Source organism: Melospiza melodia, chromosome 30 (genome assembly GCF_035770615.1).
Source record: "Melospiza melodia melodia isolate bMelMel2 chromosome 30, bMelMel2.pri, whole genome shotgun sequence".
Taxonomy (NCBI): Eukaryota; Metazoa; Chordata; class Aves; order Passeriformes; family Passerellidae; genus Melospiza; species Melospiza melodia.
The window spans coordinates 2585669-2613383 of NC_086223.1; the positions used below are offsets into that span (position 1 = coordinate 2585669).

At 48.7% G+C, this 27715-nt stretch overlaps 3 protein-coding genes across 3 annotated transcripts; all 3 read right to left on the reverse strand.

The window, feature by feature from the left end:
• Positions 1-3279: 3279 nt before the first annotated feature.
• On the reverse strand, positions 3280-8401 carry LOC134430884 (keratin, type I cytoskeletal 13-like). The gene is given in 9 exon segments (XM_063178772.1): positions 3280-3568; positions 4109-4227; positions 4696-4715; positions 4717-4922; positions 5070-5195; positions 5651-5812; positions 6199-6355; positions 6877-6959; positions 7829-8401. Coding segments are annotated over 9 exon segments (1368 nt in total). The 5' UTR covers positions 8321-8401; the 3' UTR covers positions 3280-3565.
• Positions 8402-12893: 4492 nt separating this feature from the next.
• Positions 12894-17810, reverse strand: LOC134430913 (keratin, type I cytoskeletal 19-like). Its single transcript, XM_063178805.1, has 8 exons — positions 17183-17810; positions 16187-16269; positions 15685-15841; positions 15352-15513; positions 14788-14913; positions 14457-14683; positions 14007-14152; positions 12894-13239 (listed from the first exon to the last, which is right to left on the reverse strand). Exons 1-8 carry the CDS (start codon positions 17750-17752, stop codon positions 13214-13216), a joined length of 1497 nt encoding a protein of 498 aa, XP_063034875.1. The 5' UTR covers positions 17753-17810; the 3' UTR covers positions 12894-13213.
• Positions 17811-24416: 6606 nt separating this feature from the next.
• On the reverse strand, positions 24417-27715 carry LOC134431148 (keratin, type I cytoskeletal 19-like). The gene is made up of 7 exons (XM_063179146.1): positions 27191-27715; positions 26783-26865; positions 26401-26557; positions 26154-26315; positions 25727-25852; positions 25405-25631; positions 24417-24504 (listed from the first exon to the last, which is right to left on the reverse strand). Exons 1-7 carry the CDS (start codon positions 27713-27715, stop codon positions 24417-24419), a joined length of 1368 nt encoding a protein of 455 aa, XP_063035216.1.

A 27715-nucleotide genomic window follows, 5' to 3' on the forward strand; every position in this document is an offset into this window, starting at 1 on the left:
GATCTTAGAAGGATTTTCCAACCTAAATAATTCTGTGATTCCCTTATGCCAAAAAACTATTTATGCTCTTCTTAAGCAAAGGGTTTTAAAATATCTGTTTTGAAGTGAGAAAGTCCCGCCTCTCCTGAACTATTCTGCAAGACAGGGTGTAATCTTGGTGTCCACCCACACCCCAAGGTGTGTGGTCACAGGGAACATCCCTGGAATCTGTCCTGTTGTGTCCAGTGGTCCCAGTGCAGCACGTTCAGCCGCTGCTCAGTTAAAGCTGGCCTTGGCATGGACAGGTGACCTGCTGCCCTCTGGGAAGGGCAGTGGGAGAGTCCAGTGCAGCAAACATCCCTCCTTCAGGAACAGCATCATTCCTGCCCACGTTCTGCCTGATCTGTTACTCATTCCCTATTGCAGAGCCGAGCAGTGATGAAACATTAAAGAGCACCTTCAAAAGCTCCACCACCCAACAGAGATGGTGCTTGTGATAGGAGCAGTAATTAGGTGAGTCAGAGCTGTAAGAGACTTTCAGAGCACAAACCCTTTGGTTTGGAGCTGCTTCACTGTGGCTCCAAACAGCCCCTGGCCCAGCTCTCTCTCTGGGGTCTCACCTGCAAGACCCTCATTAGCAAAGGGTCATTACAGCACATTTACAACCATGAGGAGATCCTGGGTTTCACTGTGCTCCCACTAACGACACAATGCAAAATACTCCGGTGCAGTTTGGAAAACAAACAGGTATTAGCAAACTGGTGAGCGAGTTTCAGTCTGCGCCCATCCCGCACACCCCCGCACGGGAGAACACCAGGGATGTGCGGGAGGCAGGGGGACACCTGCGCCATCCTCACACAAAACCGGGACACCTGTGCCATCCACACACAAAACCGGGACAGCTGCGCCATCCCTGCAGTCACACACAAATCCGGGACACCTGAGCCATCCCTGCAGTCACACACAGAACCGGGAGACCTGCACCATCCCTGCAGTCACACACAAATCCGGGACACCTGCACAGTCCCTGCAGTCACACACAAATCCGGGACACCTGCGCCATCCCTGCAGTCACACACAAATCCGGGACACAGCAGCCTCGTGAGAGTGTGACCATTGAATTCCGGCGGGGCTGGAGCAGGATGCCAGGGCTGTGTTTGGGGCACTGGGGTGTCCCCAGCACATCCCGCTGGGAGGGGACCAGCCGAGCCCCCAGCGCTGCCTCTGCCGCAGGAGCCGAGTGCCCTCTAGAGAGCGCCTGCAGCGCAGGTCATTCATCCTGCATCTCCAAAAAAAATCTCAAAATGTATGTGTGCTGACATGTACAATGTGTCAGGATCCCTCGGCGTGGCGAGCTCGGTGGCACAGAGGGAGCGCTGCCCACCCTGGGGGCTGGACAGGGCTGAAATTGCTGCAGACGGTGGTGGATCAATGCATTTTTATATAATTTTAATCACATATAATTGTACTTCTGTTGGATAGGCTAACAGCAACTATTTCCACTTAGCCACAGTCGGGATTAGCCCTTATTTAACTCAGCGTCTCTGGGCCCCTTAGGAAAATGTAAGCTCGGCTTTAAGCAGTCTCAGACCTTGTCTCAGGTTACAGTGTTTGCACACCTGGGGCAGAGCAGGGACAGGACAGGGCTCGGCACCAGGACACTGATAGGTCAGTGTTTCCTTGGGATCTGCCAGCTGGGAGCAGCTGACACCTGATGGGGAGAGCTGGGAAGTGCCAGGATTTCCCAGACACTTTCTCAATTTCCTTGTTTTTCAGCGCAAGAAGCATTTGCAGTCAGTCAAGATTACTAATTATTCCAGCTTCTGTTAATTTTTTTTTTTTCTTGGTGATTTTAAATACAGAAATACAGTGTTAATGGCAAACCTCTGCTTCAGACTCGGTCCAAACTGGGCACTTTTTGGATTGGCCAATTTTTCCTTTTTTTTCTCAGGCACGCTCAGTGTCTCTTGGGAAAACAAATAAAATAAAACCAACCCAGTACAGGTACTTTAAATTTCTCTTTCCTCTGGGAAAAACAACCAAACCCAACCCAGTGTAAATATTTTCACAGGTTCTTCAGTTCGGTATTTCATTCTGTGGTACAAGAGGGGCAGTGCCGATGGAGCAGAAGGTGAAAAGTCAGATGCCAAATTCCCAGGATTTTAGTTTCGATGAGCATCTGCCTCTCGCTCACGGAGGATCTGATTCACGCTGTTCTGCTGGGAGGAGCGAGCAGCAGCTCCGGGGCGTTGTTCAAGGGAGAAATTCAAGTTTGGGAAGAGCAGGGGGAGACCCTGGCCCGGCCCAGGAAGGTGCAGCGCTGCCGGCAGGAGGATCCCCTGTTCCTCCTCCCCTGTCGGGATGAGCATCTCTGGTCGGGAGCGCCTCCCGGCCGCCAGGGATCACTCTTGTCCCTTCTCCGCTTCCTCACTGCCAGAATTCCGCCCTCCCTCTGCCGCTTTCTGCTCCCGGCTTATTCCGGCCACAGCAGACGCAGAAATGCTCCTTTACACGCGTGTGGCACAGTCAGGAGCGCGACTTGGGGAAATGAATTTGCCTTTATTTCAAATGTTTTTTAATTTCTCAACAAAGGAGTCCAAAATATTCCATACGTGTTTAGGTGTGAGAAATCTTTGTAGCATGTCACATAAGGGACAAAACCAGCTTACGGCTTCCAGGCCATTAGCCAGAAGTCCTGTGGGTGTCTCTGCACAGCTGTGGATGTCCAACCACCCCTTGGCTATCTGAAGGGCAGAGGAGCTGAGGATATCTGCTGCCCTGCTGGCAGGGACACTGTCCCCTCCCCGGGCAGTGGTTTGACACAGAGAAGGTGAGGCTGGTCTGCCCAGAAGCATCCCCCTGCTCAGACATGCCCACACTGCACGAGTCTGGGGACAGGCAGGGCCAGGAGACACCTGGTGAGATGTGTGTGACAGACACCATGCTCCCCCAGCACCAGCACATCTCCCAGTTTAACACCTGACACATCTGGAGATGTGCACCAGAGATGGCTGCTCAGGTGGTACCTGTGTGTGGATTCACATCTGCCTGAGCCTTGGGAATTTCTGTCACTGTTCTTTCTCTGACTCCCCCTGTGTCACACAGGAATGGGCAACATCTGCCTCAGGCTGTGACAACAGGGAGGACAAGCTGCACGAGACCTGCCAGGTCAGCAAGGCCCCTCTCTCCTGCTGGCAAAGCAGCTTTGTTCCCAGTTCAGAGTGATCCTGACCACTTTAGGTGCCCCTTGCTCATGGATCAGCAGCTGGTGTTCAAAAGGAACTCAGTTTCAGACACAGGTTCTTGATTGCATTAGGCAGAAGCAAAGTTTTATTAGAAACATTTTTCACCAGCAGGTGCATAAGTGACCTGACTAGCTCAGGTAACTTCTAGAGGTTACAGCATTGCAGAACAGAAGAGCAGAACAGAGGAGGTGGCTCCTGACACCCCCTTTAGCTACGTGGCCAAGCATCACTGAGTTACTTCTACTTTCTCTGCACAGAGGGTGCAGTGAGCAGGGACTGTTCTCTGGGTTTCCCTGTCACCTTCCAGTCCGTTTCTCCTTAATCACAAATTCTCCTGCAGGTCACTGGAGAGAAAACACAGCAGTGTTATTGGATTGGAACACAAGTAAAATCCTTCACATAACAGATACCAGGTCCTGGTGGTGCCCTTGTTTCTGGAATGTACTGCTAAGCTGGTGCAGCTGGCAGCAAGCCAGGAAGCTCCAGAAATTCCCTAAATAATTTGCTTTAATGGGAATTTTCACTTGTAAAGTTATAGGTTTACTTTTCACTCTTTCCAGACTCTTTTGCTAAGCTTTGGCTGTTGTCTTCTTCACATCTTCTTCCAAATTTTCCCATCATGCTTTATCTCCCTGGCCTTCTCCTTTGCATTCTACTGCTCCTTTTTGTCTCCTGTTTGCTTCCTCTATCCCATGCTCAGTCCAAGCTCTCTAAACCCATTTCTCAGTGACACCACCACGGTATCAGATCCCCCCTGTGGCACAGTGACTCTGAGAGAATGCCAATGACACATCCAGGAATGTGCTGTCTCCTGGCCTCAGTGCATGAGGAAATGAACAAAGGCAGTTCTCCTTTTGTGAAAATGCAGCCCTTACAACACTTACCTTGTATGTCTCCAGTCTTGCAGGGTGGGACCTGGGCCTGGCAGTGGGCACCTGAAGTTGTTGTGTAGGTGTGGCTCGTCCTAATGACCCCTCCGCCAGTTCCCATTCCTCCTCCGTGACTAGTGGGATAAATTTGGTGAGAGAAATAGGGAATTTTAGAACTTTGCATGTCACTGCTGACTGACTTCTGACACAAAGTCTCAAATTATGGCCTTTATAGGCATTACAGTATTTTACATCACATTTTCTTTCACTTGCAGAGTTGCTTTACATTTGTGCTCCCCCTTGGCATGGACAGTTCTCATCCATCTCACTATAAAAAAGGGACTGTCACCAATGCTGACATAATGCCAGCAGTGACATTGCTGTCACCAGCAGTTAACAGATTTGGTGTTCTACTTTGCAGATCCCAAGGACTGACATTTAGTTCTGCTTGGAATGTTCATCACAAGGAAGTTGTTAATGAGGCAATTTCTTCATCTCAGAGAAAGCCTTAAGCAGGACTGAAGATCAGGCTGTATACCCAATCTGTAATGCAGATCCCGACATTTTCATTAATTCTCTAGTGGACCTGGAGAGGTACTTACATGAGGTCCTGCTGTCCTCCTTCCAACAAGCACCGGTAGGTCTGGATCTCCTGCTCCAGGCGGCACTTGACGTCCAGCAAGGTCTTGTATTCTTGGTTCTGGCACTCGATTTCTGCTCTTATTTCAGCCAACTGCTGCTCCACACAGGTGATCTGGTTCTGTAGCTCACTGAGGAGAGAGTTGTACTGGCACTCTGTTTCAGCCAGAGATGATTCCAAGTTATTTCTCTGATAAGATAAGCAAAAACACAACAATTATTTTAGTGTAACCCTCCAGTCAAAAAATGAACGGGCCATTCACCACCATTGTGCTGGTTGGTTTCTGCTGAGAAACCCAGCAATGACCAGTTGGAGCTGAGTCAGCTCATCACCCACCTGGCTGAGCTGAGCTTGGAGATCGATTTCCAGGGTTTGCAATTGGCGTCTCAGTTCAGTCACTTGGTTGTTGCACGTCTCCACCTCCTGACCGCTCGTAATAACCTCCCGATTCACCTCCTCAATCTGAAATCACCAATCCAGGGTAAAGAGCTTTAGGCACATCTGGGTATGCTGGATTTGCTTTGATAGGGGCAGAACATGGTGAGTAAAAGGAAACAGGGAGCAAGGCAGGTTCCCTGTGCACAGGTGTTCCCTACCTGCTCCCCTGCTTGTTCTTTTTACAAATCCCATTAACCTCATGGCTATTAAATCTCTTTAATCCAAATGTGGAATATCTCTGTTCCAACAACACACCACAAGGCCTTGTGGTAAATGCTGCTGTTCCAGGTGGGACATAACAAACTGGTCAGACAGGCCTGTGGCTCCTGTGGAACACAGGGTATGTTAAGTGCTGCTCTTGGGCTTCACTGGGAAGGAAGAACTGCTTATTGTCTCCATGTCTGGTTTCTGAAAGGCTCCTGGGCCCGGGGCTGTGTGTGTCAGTCTGGTTTGCAGCACAAGTTTAGTTTGTTGCTTACCTTGCACTCGTACCAATCCTCGACTTCCTTGCGGTTGCGCGCTATCAGTGTTTCATACTGGCATCTCAAATCCTCCAAGATTTGCCTGAGATCTGGTCCCGGGCAGGCATTGACCTCCACACTCACATCTCCAGTTGATTGTTTCCTCAGGCAACTCATCTCCTGGAAATAAATCCCAGATCAGATCATACTGGTTTTTGGAAGGCAGCACAGAAGAGCAAAGCTCAGTGGCCAAGAACTGCCCTCGCTGTGAGACCTTCCTCCTGCTGTGGCTGTGAAAGGCACTGGAGGATGGTGCAAGTGTTTTTCCAGGGAATCTGTTGGCTAATTTGTTTCTTCATCCACTGCAGTCAGCAGCAGCTTTCCCCTCTGGCATTCCCAGTGCGAGCACTGCCCTTGCCAGATCTCCCTTCCCTTCTGAGGCAGAGTGCTCTGAGCCCCAGAAAGTTCGGTGGGAAAGCTGTGGCCTGAAAGTGGATCATTTACATTCCAAGCACAGTGGCAAAGCTTTCTGCCAGGGCCATGATGCAGGGCTGGGCAGGACCTACCTCCTCGTGGTTCTTCTTCAGGCAGCAGAGCTCCTCCCGCAGCGACTCCAGCTGTGCCTCCAGGTCAGACCTGCACAGCGTCAGCTGGTCCAGCACCTGGCGCAGCCCGTTGATGTCGGCCTCCACGCTCTGGCGCAGCGCCAGCTCCGTCTCGTACCTGGGTTGTGACATAAAGCACAGATTCAGGATGGGGACGTCCCACATGGCTTCTGTTTGTGCCAGGATCTCCTTCCCCAGCTCCACGCTTTGACCTGCATTTTGCTGGATTTCTGCGTGCCTTGGATTTCTGCACCACTTCATGTCTGTTACATGAAAGCTTTTCTTCCTCATGTTTTTTTTTTTTTTTCCCTGCTCCTTCTCACTGTATATTTGGTGTCACTTACTCAGCTGCATTTCTGCTTTGTTGATCCCATCTGTGCTGGTCTGGGGTGAAAAGGAGCCACTCCCTGTGCTGTCTGTCCCCAGCCTCACCACAAACGCCGCCGTTGCTAAATGTTTTACCCAAGAACACTAATTAAGGGAGGGCTGGTGACCAGGAGCAAAATGCCTTTCATCATCCTGCCCTACCGAAGTGGCGTGGGGAGACGTGTCTGGAGCCTCTGTAATTAGTGCTCTGAGCCTCCCAGGGAGGGGGAAAGGAGCAGGGGGGAGGCAGCAGGTTCATAGAGGGGCACTCACTTCACACGGAAGTCATCAGCAGCCATCCTGCTGTTATCAATGTCCAGGATGATCTTGTTGTTATCAATGGTTGCGCAGACAATCTGGAAAACAGCAAACCATGAGAGATGTCTCCTGTCTGCTGTTCTACTCTGTAGGATTTTCTGCCTTGCAATTAGGTAGGAACTCTTCACATTTCTCTTTTTCTGTTACCTTCTTACATAAGTAACCTTGTCCCTTAAGCAGAGAAGCTGAGGGAGGTGGCTTTGCCTCCTTTACTCACAGAAGAAAGGAGATCAACCACACAGAGCTGGGAATTAAAGAGTTGTGGGATGGAACTTCCCAGTTTCAAGATCTGAAGGCAAATTCCAAAGATGCTTCAAAAAGTAAACCTAAAGAACCTTCCTTAAGATAGTAAATCTCAACTGACATTCCAGCTGGCATGTTCTGGCCTTCAGATTTAAGGACTTTCAAGGAGCATGGAGGGAAGGGGTCTTTAAGCCTTAAGATCAGCCATACATTTCATTGTGGACTTATTAATGTCAGGCTGTTTGTGTCACTGTGACGATCAGTTTCAATTCTCAGCTTTTCCCACCTAGAGATTTACAATCTTTCATTTGATAAAGTCTGACAAAACATTCAAAGTGTGTGTTTTTGATTGTCCCTTAGTTTGCATTGCTCTCCCTGTGGGGCTGACACCACTATATTTTCTCCGAGTACATTGGTTACATTTGCAATTATATAGTCACATACAATGTAGCAAAGCATCCTTTTCCTCTTTCAGAGCATTCTCCCACACTCATACCACCTTGCAGCACCCACACTCAGCAATGTCATAGGGAAATTTGCCAAAATTTCTGTTTGCAAAGACATTCACAAGCACCAGAGTTCCCTCCCACAACTGCAGTAGGTTCTAAACACAAACTCAGGAATAAGCTTTCCAAAGGGGAGGAACAACCCGAGGGGGGCTTACCTGGTTCTGGAGATCTTCAATCTCTTTGTAGTAGCAGCTGTAGTCGCGGGGCTCGCAGGAGAGGCCCTGTGTAGCATACCACTCTCTGATCCTGCACTCCAGCTCAGCATTCTCCTTCTCCAAGCACTTCACCTTGTCCAGGTAGGAGGCCAGGCGGTCATTGAGGTTTTGCATGGTGACCTTCTCATCGCAGGATGAAAGCAAGCAGTCGCCACCAAGACCCCCAACAACCACACCGCCTCCGAGGCCAAAGCCGAGGCCATTGCCATAGCAGTTGCCACCTCCATAGCTCCCACCAGCCAAGCTCCCAACACTCAGTCCCCCTCCGTAATTCACTCCACCGCAGTAGCTCCTTCCAGAAAAACCTCTGCCACTGCCTATGCCAAAGGAAGAAATCCGTGCTCCACCACCACCACCACCAATGATGCAGCTGCCACCGCTGCTCCTGCCTTTGCTAGACACAGTAATGGTCTCCTTAATGTTGCAACTCATGGCGACAGCGGTGGGAAATGCAAGCAGAAGCCCAAAGCAAGATGCACAGCTTGATACGAAATCAGACTGCGAGCTGGCCCTGGCCGCCCATCCCTATTTATACCTTCCACAGTGGGTGTCACCTCTGCTCCTTCTTCCCATAAGGCTGGCTACTCCAGCCATTGGTGCCAAGAATAATTTCTCAAAGGGAAGTTTCCTTTCAAGAAGCCTGGTAGACAAGGAAGATGCTTTACATGTCTCTTGCTAATTTCAAAAATACATTAGCAATAATGTTTTATGAATCATCAGCTTTTTGTTTATGATGCAAACTTACAGCGCTAAGCCAGGAAAAACACTGTCCTAAATTACATACCAGGAAGAAATCATTAAAGGTTATTGCATCAAAGAGGTCTTTATCTCTCATTAATTTATTTTCATTTTATTTTGAGTTGAATAAGCAGTTTTCATGCAAGGTGCTGAGGTTGGAATATGTAAGATGAAACAGAAAGAAGAAATACTAAGTTTGCTTTTCGAGTGATGTATGAAGCATGATGTAAGAACTCTGGAAAGATCAGAGACACAGAGATTAACCTTTAAATCTCTCCACTGCCAAGATGACAAATCTGAAACACTCTGCTGTGAGACAAGTGAGACCAAGGAGGGAACTCATAATGGGCACGGATGAAAGGTTCTTCATACATGATTGTGGCTCTCCAGTAATCCACAAAGGATTTGTTTCATTATGTGGAGTGTGTAAAGGAAGGTAAAAGTGCTTTAAGTATTTCCTGTTGTTCAGTGAAAGATAATTTCTGCACTTCTCCTTATTATGGATTGTAATTGTTGCTGGGAAAGGGTGGGTTTGAAACACTGGATGGGAGTGGAGACATCCTATGGCCAATTTCTCTGTCAATACATGCTGCATTTTAATCAGAGCTTTGGGATTGCTGTCCTGGGACATATAAAGACAGAACTGCTGATAGAGCTGCAGAGCAGTCACTACCCTGCGGAGTTCTACCTGGGCTGGAGAAGCTGGATTTGGTACAAACTAGAGACTGTCTATCAGTAATGTTTCCAAATCTTAATTAAGCAAAGAAAATAAAACGTATGAATCCTTTCACAGTCTTGTAATCAAAATTCAGGCTAAGCCTCTTTTCATGAGATGTTTTGCTGAGGTTCCAGAGCGCTGGCCTTTTCCGTAGGGACCCCCTTTCCAGTGGCCATGCAGCAAGGGACAGGCATTCCATGGCTTTCTGAACCCAACAGCTCCTTGTAAGAAATTCTCCAAACCTCCTTCAGCAGGGAAAAGTGAGCTCAAACTCTTGCTGAAATCCTCACTGAGTGTCAGGATTGTGGATTGGAATAGCTATTGTTATGGCAGGTAAATGATCTCTTTACCTAAGGACTGACTTTCCCCAGTATTCATGGATTTACCTATCATTTTATTACTCTCATTCTTATTTCTGTTAAAAAGATGTCTCCCTTTGGATGTTCCTTATCCATGCCATGAAAGGCAGAAGCATTCCAGTGATCTCTCCAGCAGGCTGGAGACAGGTGTGGAGATGCTTCCCAAAGTGATTTACTCCAAGCTGGCCGAGCTGCAGCTGGACCCAACACAGTGCCTGCACATCAACCTACCCTCCCTGACACACTGGGCCTCCCTCTGGCCCAAAACCACATAGAAATAAAGCTCAGAATAGCTAAAAGCTCAAATGAAGTTTATTGAGTATAGGAAAGAATCACCAGATTTCATTGCTAGGACTGGAGAAGATAATTGGGAGTCAGGGTGTGGTGGCAGGAGCAAACCGAAACTGCTGAAAGCTGCGTCGCTGGAAGCTTCGCCTGCTCTGCGGATGATTCCTCAGGAATTTCCCAACAGCTGCGTGCAGCCAGCATCTCCTGAGTGAGCACACATTCCTTCCCCAGCCCCGCAGTTATCACCGGGCACATCAGTGTAGCTCAGGCAGAAACACGGGATGACTTGTGCTCCGTGGGAGTGCAGGGTGTCTGCAGGCTGGGGACGCTCCTGCTCCTCCAGGACACCTCAGTCCCCTCTGCCCCTCACAGCTCTGGGTGCCTGCAGCAACCCCCTGTGCCCAGAGCTTCTCCTGCACACACTTCCCTCTGCCTTGTTTTTATCCTGTTTGTCTCCAGGAAATGAGGGCACTAAGACAAAACTAAGTAATTGTTCCTTAAAAAATTAAATTAAGCTTTCCCTCATGTTTTCATTCAGTTATTTGAACTCATGAGCTTCCTGGGTCTGTCTCATTAGCACAAAGAAATAGGAAAATGTTATGGAAATGTAGCTTCCAACCTTTGCAGCTCCATAATTTGCAGCTCTTTAATAAATGAAGCGTTTCCAGGGTGTTTTCTGCTGGGGAACTGTTAATCACAACCTGCCTCTCCTGAGCTGCCTTCGGGACTCAACCCAACTTGTAGGTCCACAAACAACATCAGAGCGTCCCAGGAGCTGAGGCTGTACCCCCCAGGGGCTTTCCAGAGGCATATTCATAATTTCTGGATCATTAGAGTCTCTTTCTGAGCATGTCATTAGTTCTCTTTCACCTCTCAGGAATTCAGGACAGCTCCTTTATGAAAGTGCATGCTTTGGACCTGCTGGATGTGGTGGAAAGGGTGGGAAGGTCTTTGATATGAGCCCAGGGAATCTGGAGGAGCAGCTAGATGTCAGTAGCAGTTCGCAAGAGGAGGAACCAGCCCACAGCTGGTGGGAATCAGCTGGGGCTGCCAGGAGAGACTGGGAAGCTTTTACGTACCACAGGTAGCCAAGAGTTTCCAGAAGACTGGAAACTGGAAGAGTCTCAGTGCAGTGTCTTTGTATTTCTAGAAACAAGAGTGTGAGGACTCAGATTGGGAAGGATTGAGGCCAAAAAGTGCAGCAGTGGGTTATGTCACTGTCTGTCTTTGCACTGAACAAGGCAGGAGGAGACAGTGGGAATGGAAAGGGAAAGATTTGCTTTTTAACTTCTCAGCCAGAGCTCTGAGAACAACGGGGATATCCACTGGAGTCCAACACAAGGGAATTTGCCATTATAGCCACAATTTGTATCTCTTTTGAACTCTTGTGAAACACTGGCCATACATATCTACTGAAAGAATTCTGCATCAAGTCTGGTACTTCATGCAGGGCTGGAACTGAACTTTAAATAATGCTTAATTTGTTTTGGTTAAAAACTTCTACCTTTGGCCACTCCTCTGAGTCATTGCAGGTGTTCCAGCACTGCATTATCTTGTCTTGCCCATGGATACTATTAGTGTGTGGTAGATGAAATAAAGAAATATCACTGGAACATCTTCTCTCTGTGGCCTCTCACAACAGGAGAAGGGCACCTTTCACCTGCTCCCTGAGACATTAGTGGTTGAATTTCTTCAAGCACTTGCTCCCATGTTAAATTTCTGTTTCATCAGAGAAATTGGTGTCTTTATAAAAGAACTGGCAGTAGAAAAGTGTGCCACACTACACTGTATGTCCAGTCCTGAGGTGGTTTTGTCTTTGTACCTGTTCTCCTCCTGTCCTGAGACTGGCTGTTCCATAACTCCAGCCTTTGATGGAAAAGGAATAACCAGGAGTTTTGCTTTACTGGGTCATCTCACAGGTGAATGTGACTCTGTAACAGGCACACCACTACCAAAACCACCACTGCTTGGCTTTCTGGACCAACAATTTAATCCTCAAAACACCCTCATAACACTTTGAACTGCCAGTTCTCCAAACCCAGAGTGACTCTGCCAGCTCACCGTGGCCCACGGCTGCTCTGCAGGTCAGGGCCAGGACAAAACCAGCTCAGCACCAGCTGCTGGTCAAGGCCAGGGAGGGACTGACCTGCCTGGTCTGTGACAATTGGGTGGCTCTGGGTGTCCAAAGGCCCTGCCTGGCTTTTTTCTCAAATCTATTCTTTGATAAGCTGCAGCTTTTCAGTTCCCACCCTGCCCTCTGCAGCTTCCCAGACAAGGTGTGTTTAACACAGAGATGATCTTTCAACCACTCTCGATGTTCAGGTTGAAACTCTTGGCAATCAGAGAATGACCAGTAAATGACTCAGTCCCTGTGTGAAAAGAGAGGAGATAAACCTTTTGCCTGCAGTCCTTTTCCCAGTGTGAAGATTCCCATAGAATGAAAGGGATAGGTTTGAACATAAGCCATGTCAGCAGAAATGGAATCAGTTGTGGACACCAAAATTTCATCCTCAACAGTCCCCGGACTGGGAGATAGAGCATGAGAGTGCTCAGCCCAGATCTGTCAGCACTAGACTGGGACCAAGGCAAACTATCTTTGGATGTTCCATCACTGACTTTCAAAGTTCTTCTAAAACTGGGTTTCAGCCCAGTGCTGTGTGGGAAGGACACAGGCCTGTTCATGGGGATCAGGGCAGGTGTCACACAGGAATGGGCAACATCTGCCTCAGGCTGTGACAACAGGGAGGACAAGCTGCACGAGACCTGCCAGGTCAGCAAGGCCCCTCTCTCCTGCTGGCAAAGCAGCTTTGTTCCCAGTGCAGGATGATCCTGACTGGTTTAGGTGCCCCTTGCTCATGGATCAGCAGCTGGTGTTCAAAAGGAACTCAGTTGCAGACACAGGTTCTTGATTGCATTAGGCAGAAGCAAAGTTTATTAGAGACATTTTTCAGCAGCAGGTACATAAGTGATCATAGCCCTGGCTGACTACAGCAATAGTCTTGGTGCTGGGCCACACACAGCAATACAGACTGAAAAGCAAATAGCAAAATAAAGCAGAATGTGGCTCAATGCTCTGCTCATCCCTCTGACACATTGCTTAGCATGGCTGAGCAACAGAGGAGCACGCTCTGTGCTCTCTGCAGACACATGCACTAAATATTCTCTCTCTTCATCTGTAGCTCTGCTTCAGGCTTCTCTTGTTGGATACTCTCGTTTCTCTGCTTAATCACAAATCCTTCGGCAAGGCACTGGAGAGATCAAAGGAAACATTACTGTGTTTATAACAAAAATAGATTCTTTCCCACACTGTCATTCTCTACACGTGATCGTTTCACAAGCCAATTCAATTAGAATTTCAGATAAATACTGCCCCTTCCTGGGAAGATCTGATGGCTCCTGCCAGCCTGGCAGATGGATCTGTCACTGGCTGCAGCAGAGGCTGCGTCAAAATGCCAAAAGGTGGAAGCTGCAGACACTGCTCCAGCAGCAATCTGGATGAGGGAATGGCAGTGGGGTCCATGCTACATCAATGCCCCTGCTCACGTCATTCTCCTGGCCCAGCTGTCACTATATTTCCTTCTTTCCTTTTCAGTTTGGCTGGAAGTTTTGCTGTGAATGAGGGCTAGTAGTTATCTGCCAGTATTCCCATGATTTCCGCCCTTTCTTTGCCCACCTGATTTCTGAGTACCTTTCTTTTTCCTCCTCTTTCCTTTATCCCTCATTTCACGTCAGTCCTTTCCCCAAGTTCTCCATGGTTTGCCTGCCTGCTGGCTCTGTCCCTCTCCCTTGTGTCCCTCTTCCCTCTGGCAATTCTCATGCATCCCAGCAGAGTCCCAGCTCCCAAAATCTCTCCTCAGCCACTCCTCTGTGGCTCCTGTCCTGTATTTCCCAAGGGCCCCACAATAAAACTTTCAAGTAGCACCTGTAAGCTACATGGGAAAGATCTTTCTTCCAGCCCATCAGTGCTGGATAGAGCAGAGAAGACTGGAAATGTTTAGAGCGGAACAGTTCTTACCTTGGATCTCCGCAGCTGCACAGGATGGGATCTGGGCAGACGAAGTGTAAGTGTGGCTTGTCCTAATGATGCCTCCTCCTCCTATCCCACTGCTTCTTGCAACTCCTCCTCCTAGACTTGAAGACTGACCAATTCCTCCTTGCTGACTGAGGAGACAGGAAAATAATATTTTAGTGACAGAAATAACAGATAAGCTAGAGCTACAGATTGTCAGCACCCCTGCTGCTCTCAGTCTGCTTCCATTTTCAGCAGAAAAATGTTGCAATTCTAATTCTCCTTGTTGCACCAACAGCACAGGAGAAGAAGCAGTTCACCACCCTGACACCAGGCAGGTCAAATAGGTCAGTAAGGGAGAATGAGCTCAGCAGGTCCTTCACTTTTCTCTTATGTTGAAATAACCAGGACACAGGTATTTTATTGTATTTTTTGGTGTGTCCCAAGCCCACTTACATAAGGTCCTGCTGGCCTCCCTCCAGCAGGCAGCGGTACGTGTGGATCTCCTGCTCCAGGCGGCACTTGACGTCCAGCAGGATCTTGTACTCTTGGTTCTGGCACTCCATCTCTGCCCGCAGGTCACCCAGCTGCTGCTCCACACAGGTGATCTGGCTCTGCAGCTCAGCGAGGTGGTTGTTGTAGCGACACTCCGTCTCCGCCAGCGAGGACTCCAGATTGTCCCTCTGAGGGGTGACATGGGACATAAGACAAACACAGGCAGGAGAAACACTGCATTTAGCTATGACTTCTGTGAGATGGATGAGGTTTGCACCAGCTCATCACCCACCTGGCTGAGCTGAGCTTGGAGATCGATTTCCAGGGCTTGCAATTGGCGTCTCAGTTCAGTCACTTGGTTGTTGCACGTCTCCACCTCCTGACCACTTGTAATTACCTCCCGATTCACCTCCTCAATCTGAAATCACCAATCCAGGATAAAGAGCTTTAGGGAATGTGCAGTATGAGCTGGATCAAGTATTAAGGAAAGAGCAAAGAAGTTAGCAAAGACATGAAATGAGAAAGGTTTGGGTGAAAACTCTCATCCTAATGGCAGTGTAAAACCTGGCTTGTCATTCCTCTTGTTCTTCTAATTAAGCTGCTTCTTGTTCTTCTCACCACTTACTGCTTTGTAGAGAATTCATACCTCAAATCCCACCAACATGCAGTGCTTCCTTCAGCCCATGACAGGGACACAGGGTGGCAGTGTCCCTCCCTTGTGTCACTTGGTCAGTGTCAAGAAATGCTAAATGTTCTTACAGGCTTTTTTGTGGTTTTTACATGCAATAAATCCCTGTGGGCTGATTGCTTGGGAGTTAGCCAGGGAAAGTCAGAGCTGTGGGAATTATTTACTCACCTTGCACTCGTACCAATCCTCAACTTCTTTGCGGTTGCGTTCAATCAGCGTCTCATACTGGCACCTCATCTCCTCCAGGATCTTCCTCAGGTCTGGGCCAGGGCAGGCATTGACCTCCACGCTCACATCTCCAGTCGATTGCTTCCTCAGACAGCACATTTCCTGCAAACACCATCCAGATCAGGTCAGGTTTAAAACAAAAGAAAGAACTGAGGGAGCCAAGTTCAGAGCCCAGGATCTTCACAGCTCCTGGGTCACGCGATGGTCTCCATCACCCCGGGGCGATGGATCCCACTGGAGTGAACGCTTTGTACAGGAGAGGGCAGGACCTACCTCCTCATGGTTCTTCTTCAGGCAGCAGAGCTCCTCCCGCAGCGACTCCAGCTGTGCCTCCAGGTCAGACCTGCACAGCGTCAGCTGGTCCAGCACCTGGCGCAGCCCGTTGATGTCGGCCTCCACGCTCTGGCGCAGCGCCAGCTCCGTCTCGTACCTGCGAGGGAGGAGGCAAGCAAGAAAGAGCACTCAGTGTCTGACACCACTTGCATTTCTGAGCTCTGACAGGAAAAACCAAAACTTTCCCCTCTATAAGACAGTGCATGCTGGAGCAGCAGCTTGGCTGAACCCTCACTGCTCCCAGTCTGCAGATCCCTTCTGCTTCCTTTAATCTCCACTCTAAACCAGCTTGGCATCCCAAACTCCCCCTCCTGGAATTGCCCCTAATTAGACACTGGATGAGAGAATTCTTCTGCACAGCCTCAGCCTGTCCTGGGTCACAGGAGAGCAGCTGAGAGCCCTGAGGGGGGTGACAGCGGAGGGGACAGCCCCAGGTACTCACTTCACTCGGAAGTCATCGGCTGTCATCCTGCTGTTGTCGATGTTCAGAATGATCTTGTTGTTGTCTATGGTTGCACAGACAATCTGGAAAAAGAACATTTATTCCAGGTCTCTGCTCCTGTCCTTGGGCTCAAGGCACCCATTGCCTGGTACAACCACACCCTCTTTCTCCCCTCTTATTTTAAAATCCTGGCTATTATGGATGGGGACCTGAGGAGTGCAGCGCTCACAGAGATATTCAGGGAAGGGCAGTGAAATCATTAAAATTATAAAATTCATGGTTCAGGTGCAGAGAGTACAGGAGATGTAATTGCTGTCCAGCACCTGCTACAATCCACCTCAGCCCATTAAATCTAAATCTTATGAGATTTAAAGTTTTATTTAAATTAATTAATGATGAGCTTATCTTCTTCAGTCTCTTTCCTGGATTCTTTTCTCTTTACTCTTTGTGCATTGACATCTTAAATATTTGCCAAATACTTTGCAAAGATTTTGAATTTTAAATTGCCCATTCTAAATGTGTTATGGCCATGTTCTCTTTATTCTTAGTTTTAATTAGATGTCCTATATTTCCCACTTCTACATGAAAGAGTAAACTAATAAGGAAAAGGAAATAAAGTTTAACTGAAATTTTGCAAGACTATGACAATAACATAAATTCAGGTAAATTGATGTGATCCATTATTTATTTATCTTTTAGTTCTCTTCTTGCCATGTACCTATTTGACCACTTTGGCACAAACTAGATTAAAAAAGACAACTGAGCCCACTCAGATGCATTCCATGAAGTAACATTTTCCCCTTCAATATATCTGATGAATAACAGCAACAGAGACAAACTCTTCAGTTTTATCTCTAAGCTCTGGGCTTTCCACGGGCAGAAGTTGTAATAGCTGTTTACAAAAGACATTTTACAACAATTTTTTACTCCTGATAATGGACTGAGTTATGAACCAGCACCAGAAAAAGGGAGAAAGCAGCTGGGAGGGGGTGTTACCTGGTTCTGAAGATCTTCTATTTCTTTATAATAGCAGCTGTAGTCCCGTGGCTCACAAAAAGGGCCCTGCTTGGCATACCACTCCCTGATCCTGCACTCCAGGTCAGCATTCTCTTGTTCCAGGCACCTCACCTTGTCCAGGTAAGAAGCCAGGCGGTCATTCAGATTTTGCATGGTGACCTTCTCGTCACCAGAAAGAAGAATGCCGTCACCAGAAAAACCACCTCCACCAAGACCCATCCCCATGCCACCTCCCATGCCACCGCCAAAGCGAGCGCTGCCACCACTGAACCCCATGCCTGGGCATCCTCCGAGGACGGTGGCTCCTAAGCCACCTCCAAAGTTCCCACCGACCAAGCTGCCGGTGCTCAGTCCCCCTCCATAATTCACACCACCGCAGTAGCTTCTCCCAGAAAAGCCTCGGCCACCGCCTATCCCGCAGGTGGTGTATCTTCCCGAGGAGACCGAGGAGATGCGCGCCGCGCCACCACCGCCACCACCGATCACACAGCTGCCGCCGCTGGTCCTGCCCCTGAGAGAGCCAGTTGTCTGCTTGATACTACAGCTCATGGCGAGGCCCAGCTGCAGCGCCAACCCACAGCCCAAAGCAAGATGCAGAGCGTGATACTGAGTCCGACTGCAGGCTGGCGGCTGCTGCAGGTCTCCATTTATACCTTCCAAAGGGGGTGTCGCCTGTGGGGTGTTTCTTCTTCCCACGGGGCTGGCTAGTCTGGCTGTTTATGCCAAGATTAAATAGCCCATAGGCAGTTTCCCTCTAGAAATCCCAGTTCACAAGGAAGATACTTTACATGTCAGCAGCTTATTCCAAAAAGTAAAATAGTGTTTTATGAGTCATCAGCTTTTTTGTATGATGCAAACTTTGCAACAAGTCAAGAAAAAAAGTTGCCCTAGATTATGTACAAAGAAGAACCATTGGTATTTATAACATCAAAGTGCCTTTTATCTTATATTAATTTGTATTTATTCTTAGTCCAATAACCTTTTTTTATATCACATGGTAGAGCTTGTGAAACAAAAACTGGAAAACTAATAGAATTTCTCACTTCTGAAAAGTGTGAACAGTTGTGACTGTAGTAGAGAACAGACAACAGACACTGTGGTGTGGATGTTGGTCACCTGGCACAGCTCTTAATACCTGCTCTATTGTGAGATTTCCAAAATCACTGAGGTAAATCCCCCATGGATTTAGTTCCCTATGTATGGCTTAAATGTCTTTAGTTATGCAAACACAAGAAGTCAAGTTGCTTGCACTGTGAAGCTCAGTCCTGCTCAGTGTCCCCTGTGCATGAGTGACACACAGGTTGATGTCAACTGCATGAAGGACCTCGCTGAAGTTATTTTTCAATTGCTTTAATTGCTGTCCATGCTTTCTCCGTTTGTGGTGATGATAGATAAAGACAGAGATGACAGGAAAGGGAGTATCCACAAGTGATATATCCAGATCCCTGGATACGAAGATTGCCATTACAAAGATTGTGCTGCACACGAAATAAGAAGGAGAAAAGCTTTCTGCATTTCTTATGGAGTTTTTCTGAGCAGTAGCAGGTATCAGCACAGCCTGGCTGGTCAGAGTAGCACAACCTTCCATCCAGGCAGGCAATAGCCAAGGGAGAATTCAGAGAACTGGCTCCACCAGTGCCAGTGTCCTTCTCCAGCCGTCGCTGTAATGAGAGGATATTCCACTCTCCAGGGGACGATGGCTTCTGTTCCCTACAGCGTGGAATTTCCACTCAACTCTTACTCACAAAGCAGCCTTTGACTGGAGGATGTCCATATGCACAGGAGCAGTTGTGACAGATCCCTGTTGGCAGTGAGGGTGACACTGCAGGAGCTCTGAGAGCAGCGTCCCCTCTGGGAGGAAGAGCAGAGAAAACCAACCCTTGTACCCTCAGCTGCTTTTACTCATGAGAAGTTGGTGACTGCTGTCACCATGGCAGGAGAGTGTCCCCAAGCACATTTAGATAGGATCGTCTTCACACCAGCATGAGTTAAAGCTTTCCACTCTCCAGTGGGATAATTTATTTCTTTACTTAGATCAAAAATGATAAAAAGCCGCCTACCCAAGGCTGGCGGCATCCAGGAATATTCATTATTCATATGGTGCAGGGAAATAACTTGCTTAAGGACAGAGCTGAAGTCTGTCGGAGCTCGGATTCCTCCCTGAGACTGCAGTGCCTGAAATACAAGTCCATCCTCCCCCAAGACACAGCCCCTGTGCTCCCCACACAGCCTAGACTCACAGTCGGGAAAATCATGTACAAAAAGGAGGAGAGGGAGCAAATCTGGCTTTCATCCGTCATTTTGAGGAATATAATTGAAGACAGGGTGTGGCTGTTGGAGCCAAGAGAAATTAATATAATGCTTGCTTGGAGCTTCGCTTCTGCTGGAGAGGTTTTCAGGAGTTACCCAAGCACAACCTGCAGAGATGGGGCTGGGGGTGCCTTTCTTTCCCTTGCAGATTGTTGAATTACACTGCAGATGTTGGGCATTTCTCTACAGGTGGGCATGGAGCACCCAGCCCCGCTTCCTTCAGCAGCTCTCTGATGGGAGGAAGGAGCAGGTCTTGCTCCACAAAACAAACAGCAGCAGCACTGTACAACCTTTCACTCATGTCCTGGTGGAATGGTCCACAGACTCTCAAATCCCAATTTACCTGTGAAGATTAGACATGAGCATACAATTCTTCCCAAGAACTCGTATTTGGGATACAATTGCATTCTTTGGAGTTTTTATGGGCTCCTGCCAAATTCACTGGGGCACGGAACATGTGTTTGATACAGCAAATGCACCCAGAAGCTGGTCCCTGGCTAAGCTGGTATTTTAAACACAAACTGTGGTGTTGTCTCTGTCCTCATGGCCATGTCAGGGCTCCAGCGCTCGACACCAAGACAGACAGGTCTGTGCTCCCTCAGTACTGGCTTTTCCCCCCACTAAACTGATTTCTTTACCTCCACTTTTGTTATTACTCTATTCCTGTAGCCTTGGGACGCAGCCTTGGGGCAGAACACAGGGAAGGGACTGTGCAAGTCTAAGACATAAACGTGTCCCTAAAGGATTTACCAGCTCAGTGTAGGACTGGAGGAAACAATTGGTTTCAGGTGCAGGAAGCCACAAGAGGCCCTTGGCCAGGACAACCAGCAGTGGTCACACACAATGTCAGTTCCAGTGCTGCTGAGACTTGTGTGCTTGATGGATGAGAAAAGAGAGTGAAAGAGGGGATAAGGGTGAGTACTGGTGCCCAGGCATGGAGAGGCAGGAGGATGCCACATTCCCAAGGGGTGCTGTGGGCAGGACAGTCTGGTCCTGTGGCTGTCGCTGTGCCCAGCCCGGCTCCACACGCTCACCTCGCTTTGCTTATCAAAGCTGATAATGTTTTCTTGTGTCAACTACAAGAAAGGTGTGTCTGGTTCAACAGAACTTTGCTTTCATAAGCATTGCCTCAGTGATGTTTGTGCAACCACACTGGAATATGATTTTATCTTGTCACTTGTAATTACCATTAATAATTTGCATAATGGCCATTAGGCATCACTTATTAAACTCTTCTTTGATGTGATACTGAGCTGGCTCCAGGCCCCATACTCCCATCTTTCAAATGCAGACCACGACTTTTCCCTGGCTAGTGACTCATTGGTTTATACCACCATGTTTAGCCAAATCCTGTAAGGCAACTGAAATAATTACCACAGTGGGTTTGGTAACAGCACAGGCTTAAATACACCTTGGAGACCGACTCTGTTCCAGCTTCTTTCTTGCTGAGTGTTCACATCTGCACACTCTGAGCATTTGCAGTGCTGAAGGAAAAGTTCAGCAGGACATGGAGGTGGACACAACCAGGTTTTTTCCTAGCAAAGTTCAGTCTCCCCTGATTCACTTGATGAAGAGTTTTAGATCCTTCCAGAACCTGCCAGGTGCTGACAGTGCAGTCAGGCCTCCAGCAGGCACATCTCTGGTGGCACTGCAGGTCATCACAGCAGAGGAGAGACTGGAGAATTTCTTAGGATATATGGGAATAGTGATGGGTGATGAAACTGAAGCAATTCCATGGAGAGCTGAGCACAGTGCAGGACAGGAGGGAAACCAAGGCTTCAGTCTGTGGTCTGTGCTGCAGAGCCACAGGATCAGGTCACAGCTTGACAGCCTGGAGTTTCCAGGTGCTTCCTGCACTCAGACATTGTCCAGGGGTGCAACAGAGCCAGGCAGGCAAAGGTGAAGCACAGCCAGAACTCCCCAGACCATCTTCTTTTATCTTCATGTCATACTTGTGCTAAAAACTCTCTTAATTTCAATACACTTCCATAATGTGGCTCATACTGGCAGTTTAGGTTCTATTGTTCAGTGTACTGAACTGAGAAATCTCCTGTTGGGTTACAGCAGCAGTTTGCTCATCTCTTGTAATTCTTTACAAATGTTACATAGCCAATAAACAAAAATCGAAACCCCACAAAGAGTTACTGTGGGTGTAGGTCTGTACCTGTCTGCATACTCTATGAAACAGACTTTTGTAGAGAAATTACAGTTTATGCATCACACCAGAATATGGCCTGCTTTTCCAAGTGCACTGTGCCTGTAATCAGAGATAATTGTCTGTGCCATGCAGTCTGGAACTCATGGCTGATTTCCAGCATTAGTAATTTACAAAATTATTTGTTTTCTTCCCATTTCTTCACTGATCCCTTAAAGCTCTGGTGTGTTAATTCCTCAGGGCTTTTTCCTGATGGTGGTGTAATTCCCATGTTCCTGCTCTCTTACAACACAGACACATCTGCTGAGCTGTCACAGTGCATTTCACTGTCTGCTTACCAGCCTGAGTGCTGCTATCACCCCTGCCTCTCCCAGGGGCATCCCCCCCTTGCTCTTTGTATCCTTGGGTTCCTCTCCCTGCCCTGTTCCTTCAGCCCAAGTCTCTCTGTCTTGGAGTTGCTTGTTTGTTCTTGCTTTGCAAGATTTGCATGTTACAGGAGGACAGAAGGAGCTCAGATGAGCTGCACACCCCGTGAGCTGCTGTGCAATGCAGGTCCCAGCTCACTCCTGTTCTGCTGTTCCTCCCCATTTCATTTATTTCCCTTCCCTGTCTTTTCCTGTGCTGTCTCCACAGCTGTCACCATTTCCCATCCCTGTCCAGGTTATAAACACTGGGCAGGGAAGGCAGAGTTGTGTTTCTGCACAGATGCAATGCAGTGACCTCAGAGGTGCTGAATCAGCAGTGAGGTGGGTTAAATCACCCCAAAATGCTCAGCATAATTAGTGCTGCAGGAATGGGAGATGCAGAACTGAGCAGGGAAAGTAACACAGAGCTTGTCCAGGAGCTCATTAGAGCAATTACTGCACAGGGCTAACAAGTGTCCTGGACAGAGCCCAGGAAGAGGCCATTCCAGGGCTGTCTGAGCTGTTTCTCTCATTAGAAACAGGCCCTAATTCAGACTCATTGTATCCCCCAAAGCCTTCTTGTTAGAAACCTTCATGTCTAAGGCTACTCATCAAACCCCATCCAGCATTTCATAAAGAAAGGCTGCCAGAGCCCCACAGTGAGGAGCAAGGGCTGTGCCACCACTCCCAGCCCATCCAACCATGGCTGGGACACTGCTGCCAGCGAGGAGGGACAGGCTGGATCCTGAGCCTGGGCTTGCACACACAGCAAAATGCAGTCGTGTTCCTAAATGTGTTTGCCATTCCTTTCTCTGGGCTAATAAAACGCCAGCAGCTTTTTTCTTTCTGTCTGTTTATTGTGTCTCACTTTTAAAAAAATTCTCTCCCACATATTAATTTGTCTCACCCTTTTATCTTCCTACATGTTGCCAGCTGGTTCTTCCTGTTTGCCTTTTTTACAAATCCATTTAGAGGTTCTTTATTTAGTGTTTTCTCTGGGAATTGTTTTCCTCCACCAGAAAGGAGTGGAGAGTCCAGCAGAGCCCGGCTTTCAAAATTCCTGCTTTGGTATTATTTGAGAAAACTTGTTCTTGATTTTATCCTGTTAGTGTGCATCTGTAATAACTCAAAGGTGTTGTGTGTTACATTATACTGTGTGATATTATGTATTATATTATATTATATTATATTATATTATATTATATTATATTATATTATATTATATTATATTATATTATCATATGTCTGCTTAAGTGAAGACTCCCTTTTCTTTCTCTCGGTAGCAGACTGTCAGTCAGACAGCCCTGAGACTCCCTCCCTGCCCTCTGCTCAGCCTCCCTGGGTGTTTCTTTCCTCACCACATTCTGCTTCATGTCTTGGCTCCTGCCACCTCCTCTGGTAGCAAATATCCCTTTCCACAACCTTGTCTGGTCTTTCTCCTCCACCCTCCATCCCTATCCTCAGCCTGAGTTCAGCTGGAGCACTGATGGCTTGTTTTCCTTTATCCCTGTAGTGATTGCTGTGTGGTTGGAAACTAAAGGTGGATTTATAATATATTTTTTTTTAAATGCTTGTATATTGATTCACTTGTAGAAATTATTTCTCAGGTTCAAGGCTGTATCAGCAGGAGCAAAGTTTTATTGGAGACAAGCCTTGGTCTCTGTTAGAGAATGGCCACAACCCAGGGGAGGCAGGAGGTGCTGTCCTGCAGAGTCCCTCTGACTGCTGCCGGAGCACAACTGAGAACTCCCAGGTTATTTTGCCTTGATTTTCCAGAAGACTTTTTCTTCAAAGAGCTCCTCAGGGGATGTGCAGTGGGGCTGGCAGGGACTCTCTGGTCTGCAGTGACCTGAAGGAGAATGAGAAGAATAACTTTTTCAGCATCCTGTGCCTTTCTCTTACACCCCTTCGCCTTTTCTCTTCCCCTCTACTCCAAGCTTTGCTAAATTTTATCCTTGTTGAAAGACTTGTGACTGATTTCCCTGCCAGTTCCTCCTTCCCCTGCTGTGTTGAAAGCCTTGTTTAAACACACATTTACTGCTGGGCACCCCGCAGTGTCAAACACAATTTCTGTGCAGAGGTTTATAAATAAATATCCCATAGCTGCATCCCTTATCACTGCTTCCCACCACATCCCAGTTAATCCCAGTTCCCTCCCACCAACAATCACAGTGTCTGACTCCAGCCCAGCCTCTCTCCGGGGAAAACCCTCTCCAGCCTCTCTTCATCACCCAGAAAAGCCTGGAGACCCCTCATCCTCCTGGTACCCAGCACTAAAGAAGCCATTCCTGGTCCCCCTTCCCTGGAGACCCCCTCACCTGTCAGACCCTGGGCCGGGCAGGGCTCAGGGCAGGCAGGGCTGGCACAGGCTGCCCTTCAGCCCCGTGCTTCTGCCAGCTGCTGTGGCACCAACTCCTCTTCCTGCCGCCCCTCTGTGGAAAAAGACAGCTCTGGACACCCAGACCCCAGCACTGCCCCCCTGGGGATCTCCCCCTGCCCTCCTCACTGCTTTAGCTCTGTCTCTTGAGCCACAGCTCCCCCTCCCAGCCCCGAGGCCAGCTGCAGCCACCTCTGTGCCCCCGTCCTTTGGTGATGATGCTTTTCCATCTGGCACTCAGGGTTACCCCAGACAAGCACTAACAGTGCCACTTCAGCCCTTGCAACAGGCATTTTGGAACAGAAACTGACTTTTCTTGTAAATAATTTAGGAGTGGAGAGTCCAGAGGAGCCCACATCAGGGCACCACCATTCCAAAGGCTCCTCTCCCAACAAAACAAAAGGAGTAGGTGGGTGCTCAGGGCAGTTTTGTGTGTGTGCAGCCAATGTCTGGAATTAACAGCCTGGCTGTTTCAAAACCTCAGTCAATGGAAGGCAGGGCAGAGCCAACTGCTTTGCATACAAATTAAACTTCCAAAACTTTAATTAAACTTGTTTTGCGAAACTGAAAATGTTTAGATAATTCATCGTTTCAGTTAAATTAGCTGCTAGTCCCTAAACCTGTCTCATTCTGGCAAGCCAATAAAACTCAGTTACATGACTCTTTGTCCAGCTCCTGGTGAAGCTGCCCTTAAAGAGCTGCTGAACTGTGCCAGGGGCTGGGACAGCTCTGGGGGCTCTCCCAGCCCATTCCCTGACCAGGAATGGTCTTTGGTGCGCTCCCTGGTTATTTATCAGAACCAAACCCTCAGATGCCTCATGGCTTTCTAATCAGCCCTGTCTGGAAACAGGTCAGCACTGGTTCCTCACCACAGTGTTGCTTTTCCTACTAGGATTTTCATATCCCTGTAAGGCAAAGCACAGAGATTTTAGGGTGCCCAGCTCTGTTTGCATACATGATGTCGTGTTGGCCACCCTCCAGCAGGCAGTGGTAGGTCTGGATCTCCTGCTCCAAGCGACACTTGACGTCCAGAAGGGTCTTGTACTCCTGGTTCTGGCACTCCATTTCCGCTCGGATCTCAGCCAGCCGCTGCTCCACGCAGGAGATCTGGTTCTGCAGCTCAGCCAGGTATTTGTTGTAGCGACACTCGGTCTCCGTCAAAGAGGATTCCAGGTTTTCTTTCTGAGAATGGAACAAACTCACAGGTACCTGGTTTGGACACAGGTACAGCCCTGCTCGCAAGAGCTGGAGCTGTGAATCCTTGTGGCATCACCTACCATAGTGAGCTGGGCTTGTACATTGATTTCCAGGGCCTGCAGCTGACGCCTCAGCTCAGTCACCTGCTTGTTGCTCGACTCGATCTCCTGGCTGCTTGTGACCACCTCCAGATTCACCTCCTCCACCTGCAAGGTCAGAAAAGAACAGCCCTTTCCTCACCTCCTCGCTGCATCTCGTGGTGTCCAGGACCTCCCCACACCCTGCAGTGCCCTGAGCACACCCAAGGCTGACACCCTGTTTATTCCATTCTGACCCAGTGACACCACGTGGTGGCCCCTTTGCCGTGGATGAACACAGAAATCGGGCAGTACAGTTAGATCTGAGCACATCTGTGACACTTGTTGTTATTAGGACACCTCCTAATGCCTCATTTTTCCCTTTCCCCCTTGGGGCAGAGCTGGCTGCAGCTCTGAGGACACGAGGTACCTTGCAGGCGTACCACTGCTCCGTCTCTTTGCGGTTGCGCTCCATCAGCGTCTCGTACTGGCACCTCAGATCCTCCAGGATCTTCCTCAGGTCTGGGCCAGGGCAGGCATTGACCTCCACACTCACATCCCCAGTGGCCTGTTTCCTCAGACAGCTCATTTCCTGCAGGAAACACGTGCCTGTATCAGTAATATCCATCCACCTTTGGGGAGATTTTCCTTCTTCTCAGTGCCCTGAGAGAGCTGACCTCCTCATGGTTGGTCTTTAGGCAGCACATCTCCTCTGTCAGAGCCTCACACTGCAGCTGCAGGTCGGTCTTGCAGCTGGCCAGCTGGTCCAGGACGGGCCGGAGGTTGCAAATGTCGGCGTCCACGTTCTGCCGGAGACCACACTCGGTCTCATACCTTAAACCAAGGTCAGCATGTCAGCAAAGCAGGGCAAGGCCTTCTGTTGAGGTTGGGGGAAAAAATGAGGAACAAGTTCTTCCCCTCCACACATGCAGTGCTATGAACATTGCCAGTGGTGTCAGAGATCTGTTTTACTATGCAGTGTGACAGGCAGAGGGTTGGGATGTCCCCATCACCACCCGTCACCTGCCCCTCCATGGGCCAGCAGGGGACTTTACTCACTTCACTCTGAAGTCATCAGCAGTCATCCTGTTGTTATCAATGTTCAGAAGGATTTTGTTAGTCTCCATGGCTGCACACAGGATCTGGAAAATAAATCATAAGAGGAATATGTGGGCTTGCATCTTCCTCTGCCTCCAGAAGACCCTAGAGGAAACATTTACCTGGGGTATTTTATGATAATTCCATATATTGGGGTTATTAATCAGGGAAACCCATGTGCCAACTGGGTGGACCCAGCCTTGCTGAAGCATCAGTGCTCACTAAATGCAGAATCCCCCTCCCATAGACCATCATTTAATATAAACCATTGCTCCAGAGCTGTTCCCTCTGCCCTTTGACATGCTCTGTGCAAATATGAAAGCAAAGCCCAAAGAAATAGCAGGATTTTCTTGACAAACAAGGGTTTACCTGGTTCTGAAGGTCTTCAATTTCCTTGTGGTAGCAGCTGTAGTCCCGTGGCTCACAGATGGGCCCCACCTTGGCGTACCACTCCCTGATCTTGCACTCCAGGTCGGCGTTGTCCCCCTCCAGGAGCCGCACCTTGTCCAGGTACGAGGCCAGGCGGTCGTTGAGGTTCTGCATGGTCGCCTTCTCGTTGTTAGCAAAGAGGATCCCATCCCCACAGCCAGCCCCGGCCCTGGGGAAGCCACCTCGAGCGCAGACTCCTCCTGTGCTGAATCCCAGGGCAGAACAAGCCCTCTGGGTGGCTCCGAAGCTGCCACCAGCCGCGCTGCCGGCGCTCAGCTGCTTCCCGAGCAATCCCTCGCTCACGCTGCCGCCGGAGAAGCTGCCAACCACAGCTCCCAAGTCATAGGCAGCGTGTCTGCCCGAGGAGGCAGAGGAGACCCTCCTGGCAGTGCCAGCTGCGTTGCTGCCCGTGCTGGCCCTGCCCTGGGTGCAGGTGGTGACGACCTGCCTGACGGTGCAGCTCAT

Bases quoted from the DNA above. Each gene is read 5' to 3' on its own strand.
- LOC134430913 (XM_063178805.1), bottom strand. From the start codon at position 17,752: ATGAGCTGTAGTATCAAGCAGACAACTGGCTCTCTCAGGGGCAGGACC. The intron at 16,270-17,182 runs GTAACACCCCCT...TTCTTTTTCCAG, and splicing joins TAGAAGATCTTCAGAACCAG to ATTGTCTGTGCAACCATAGA. The intron at 14,684-14,787 runs GTGGGTGATGAG...GTCACCCCTCAG, and splicing joins TCCAAGCTCAGCTCAGCCAG to AGGGACAATCTGGAGTCCTC.
- LOC134431148 (XM_063179146.1), bottom strand. From the start codon at position 27,715: ATGAGCTGCACCGTCAGGCAGGTCGTCACCACCTGCACCCAGGGCAGG. The intron at 26,558-26,782 runs GTGAGTAAAGTC...CCTTGGTTTAAG, and splicing joins GCTGATGACTTCAGAGTGAA to GTATGAGACCGAGTGTGGTC. The intron at 24,505-25,404 runs GTATGCAAACAG...CTTTTTCCACAG, and splicing joins GGTGGCCAACACGACATCAT to AGGGGCGGCAGGAAGAGGAG.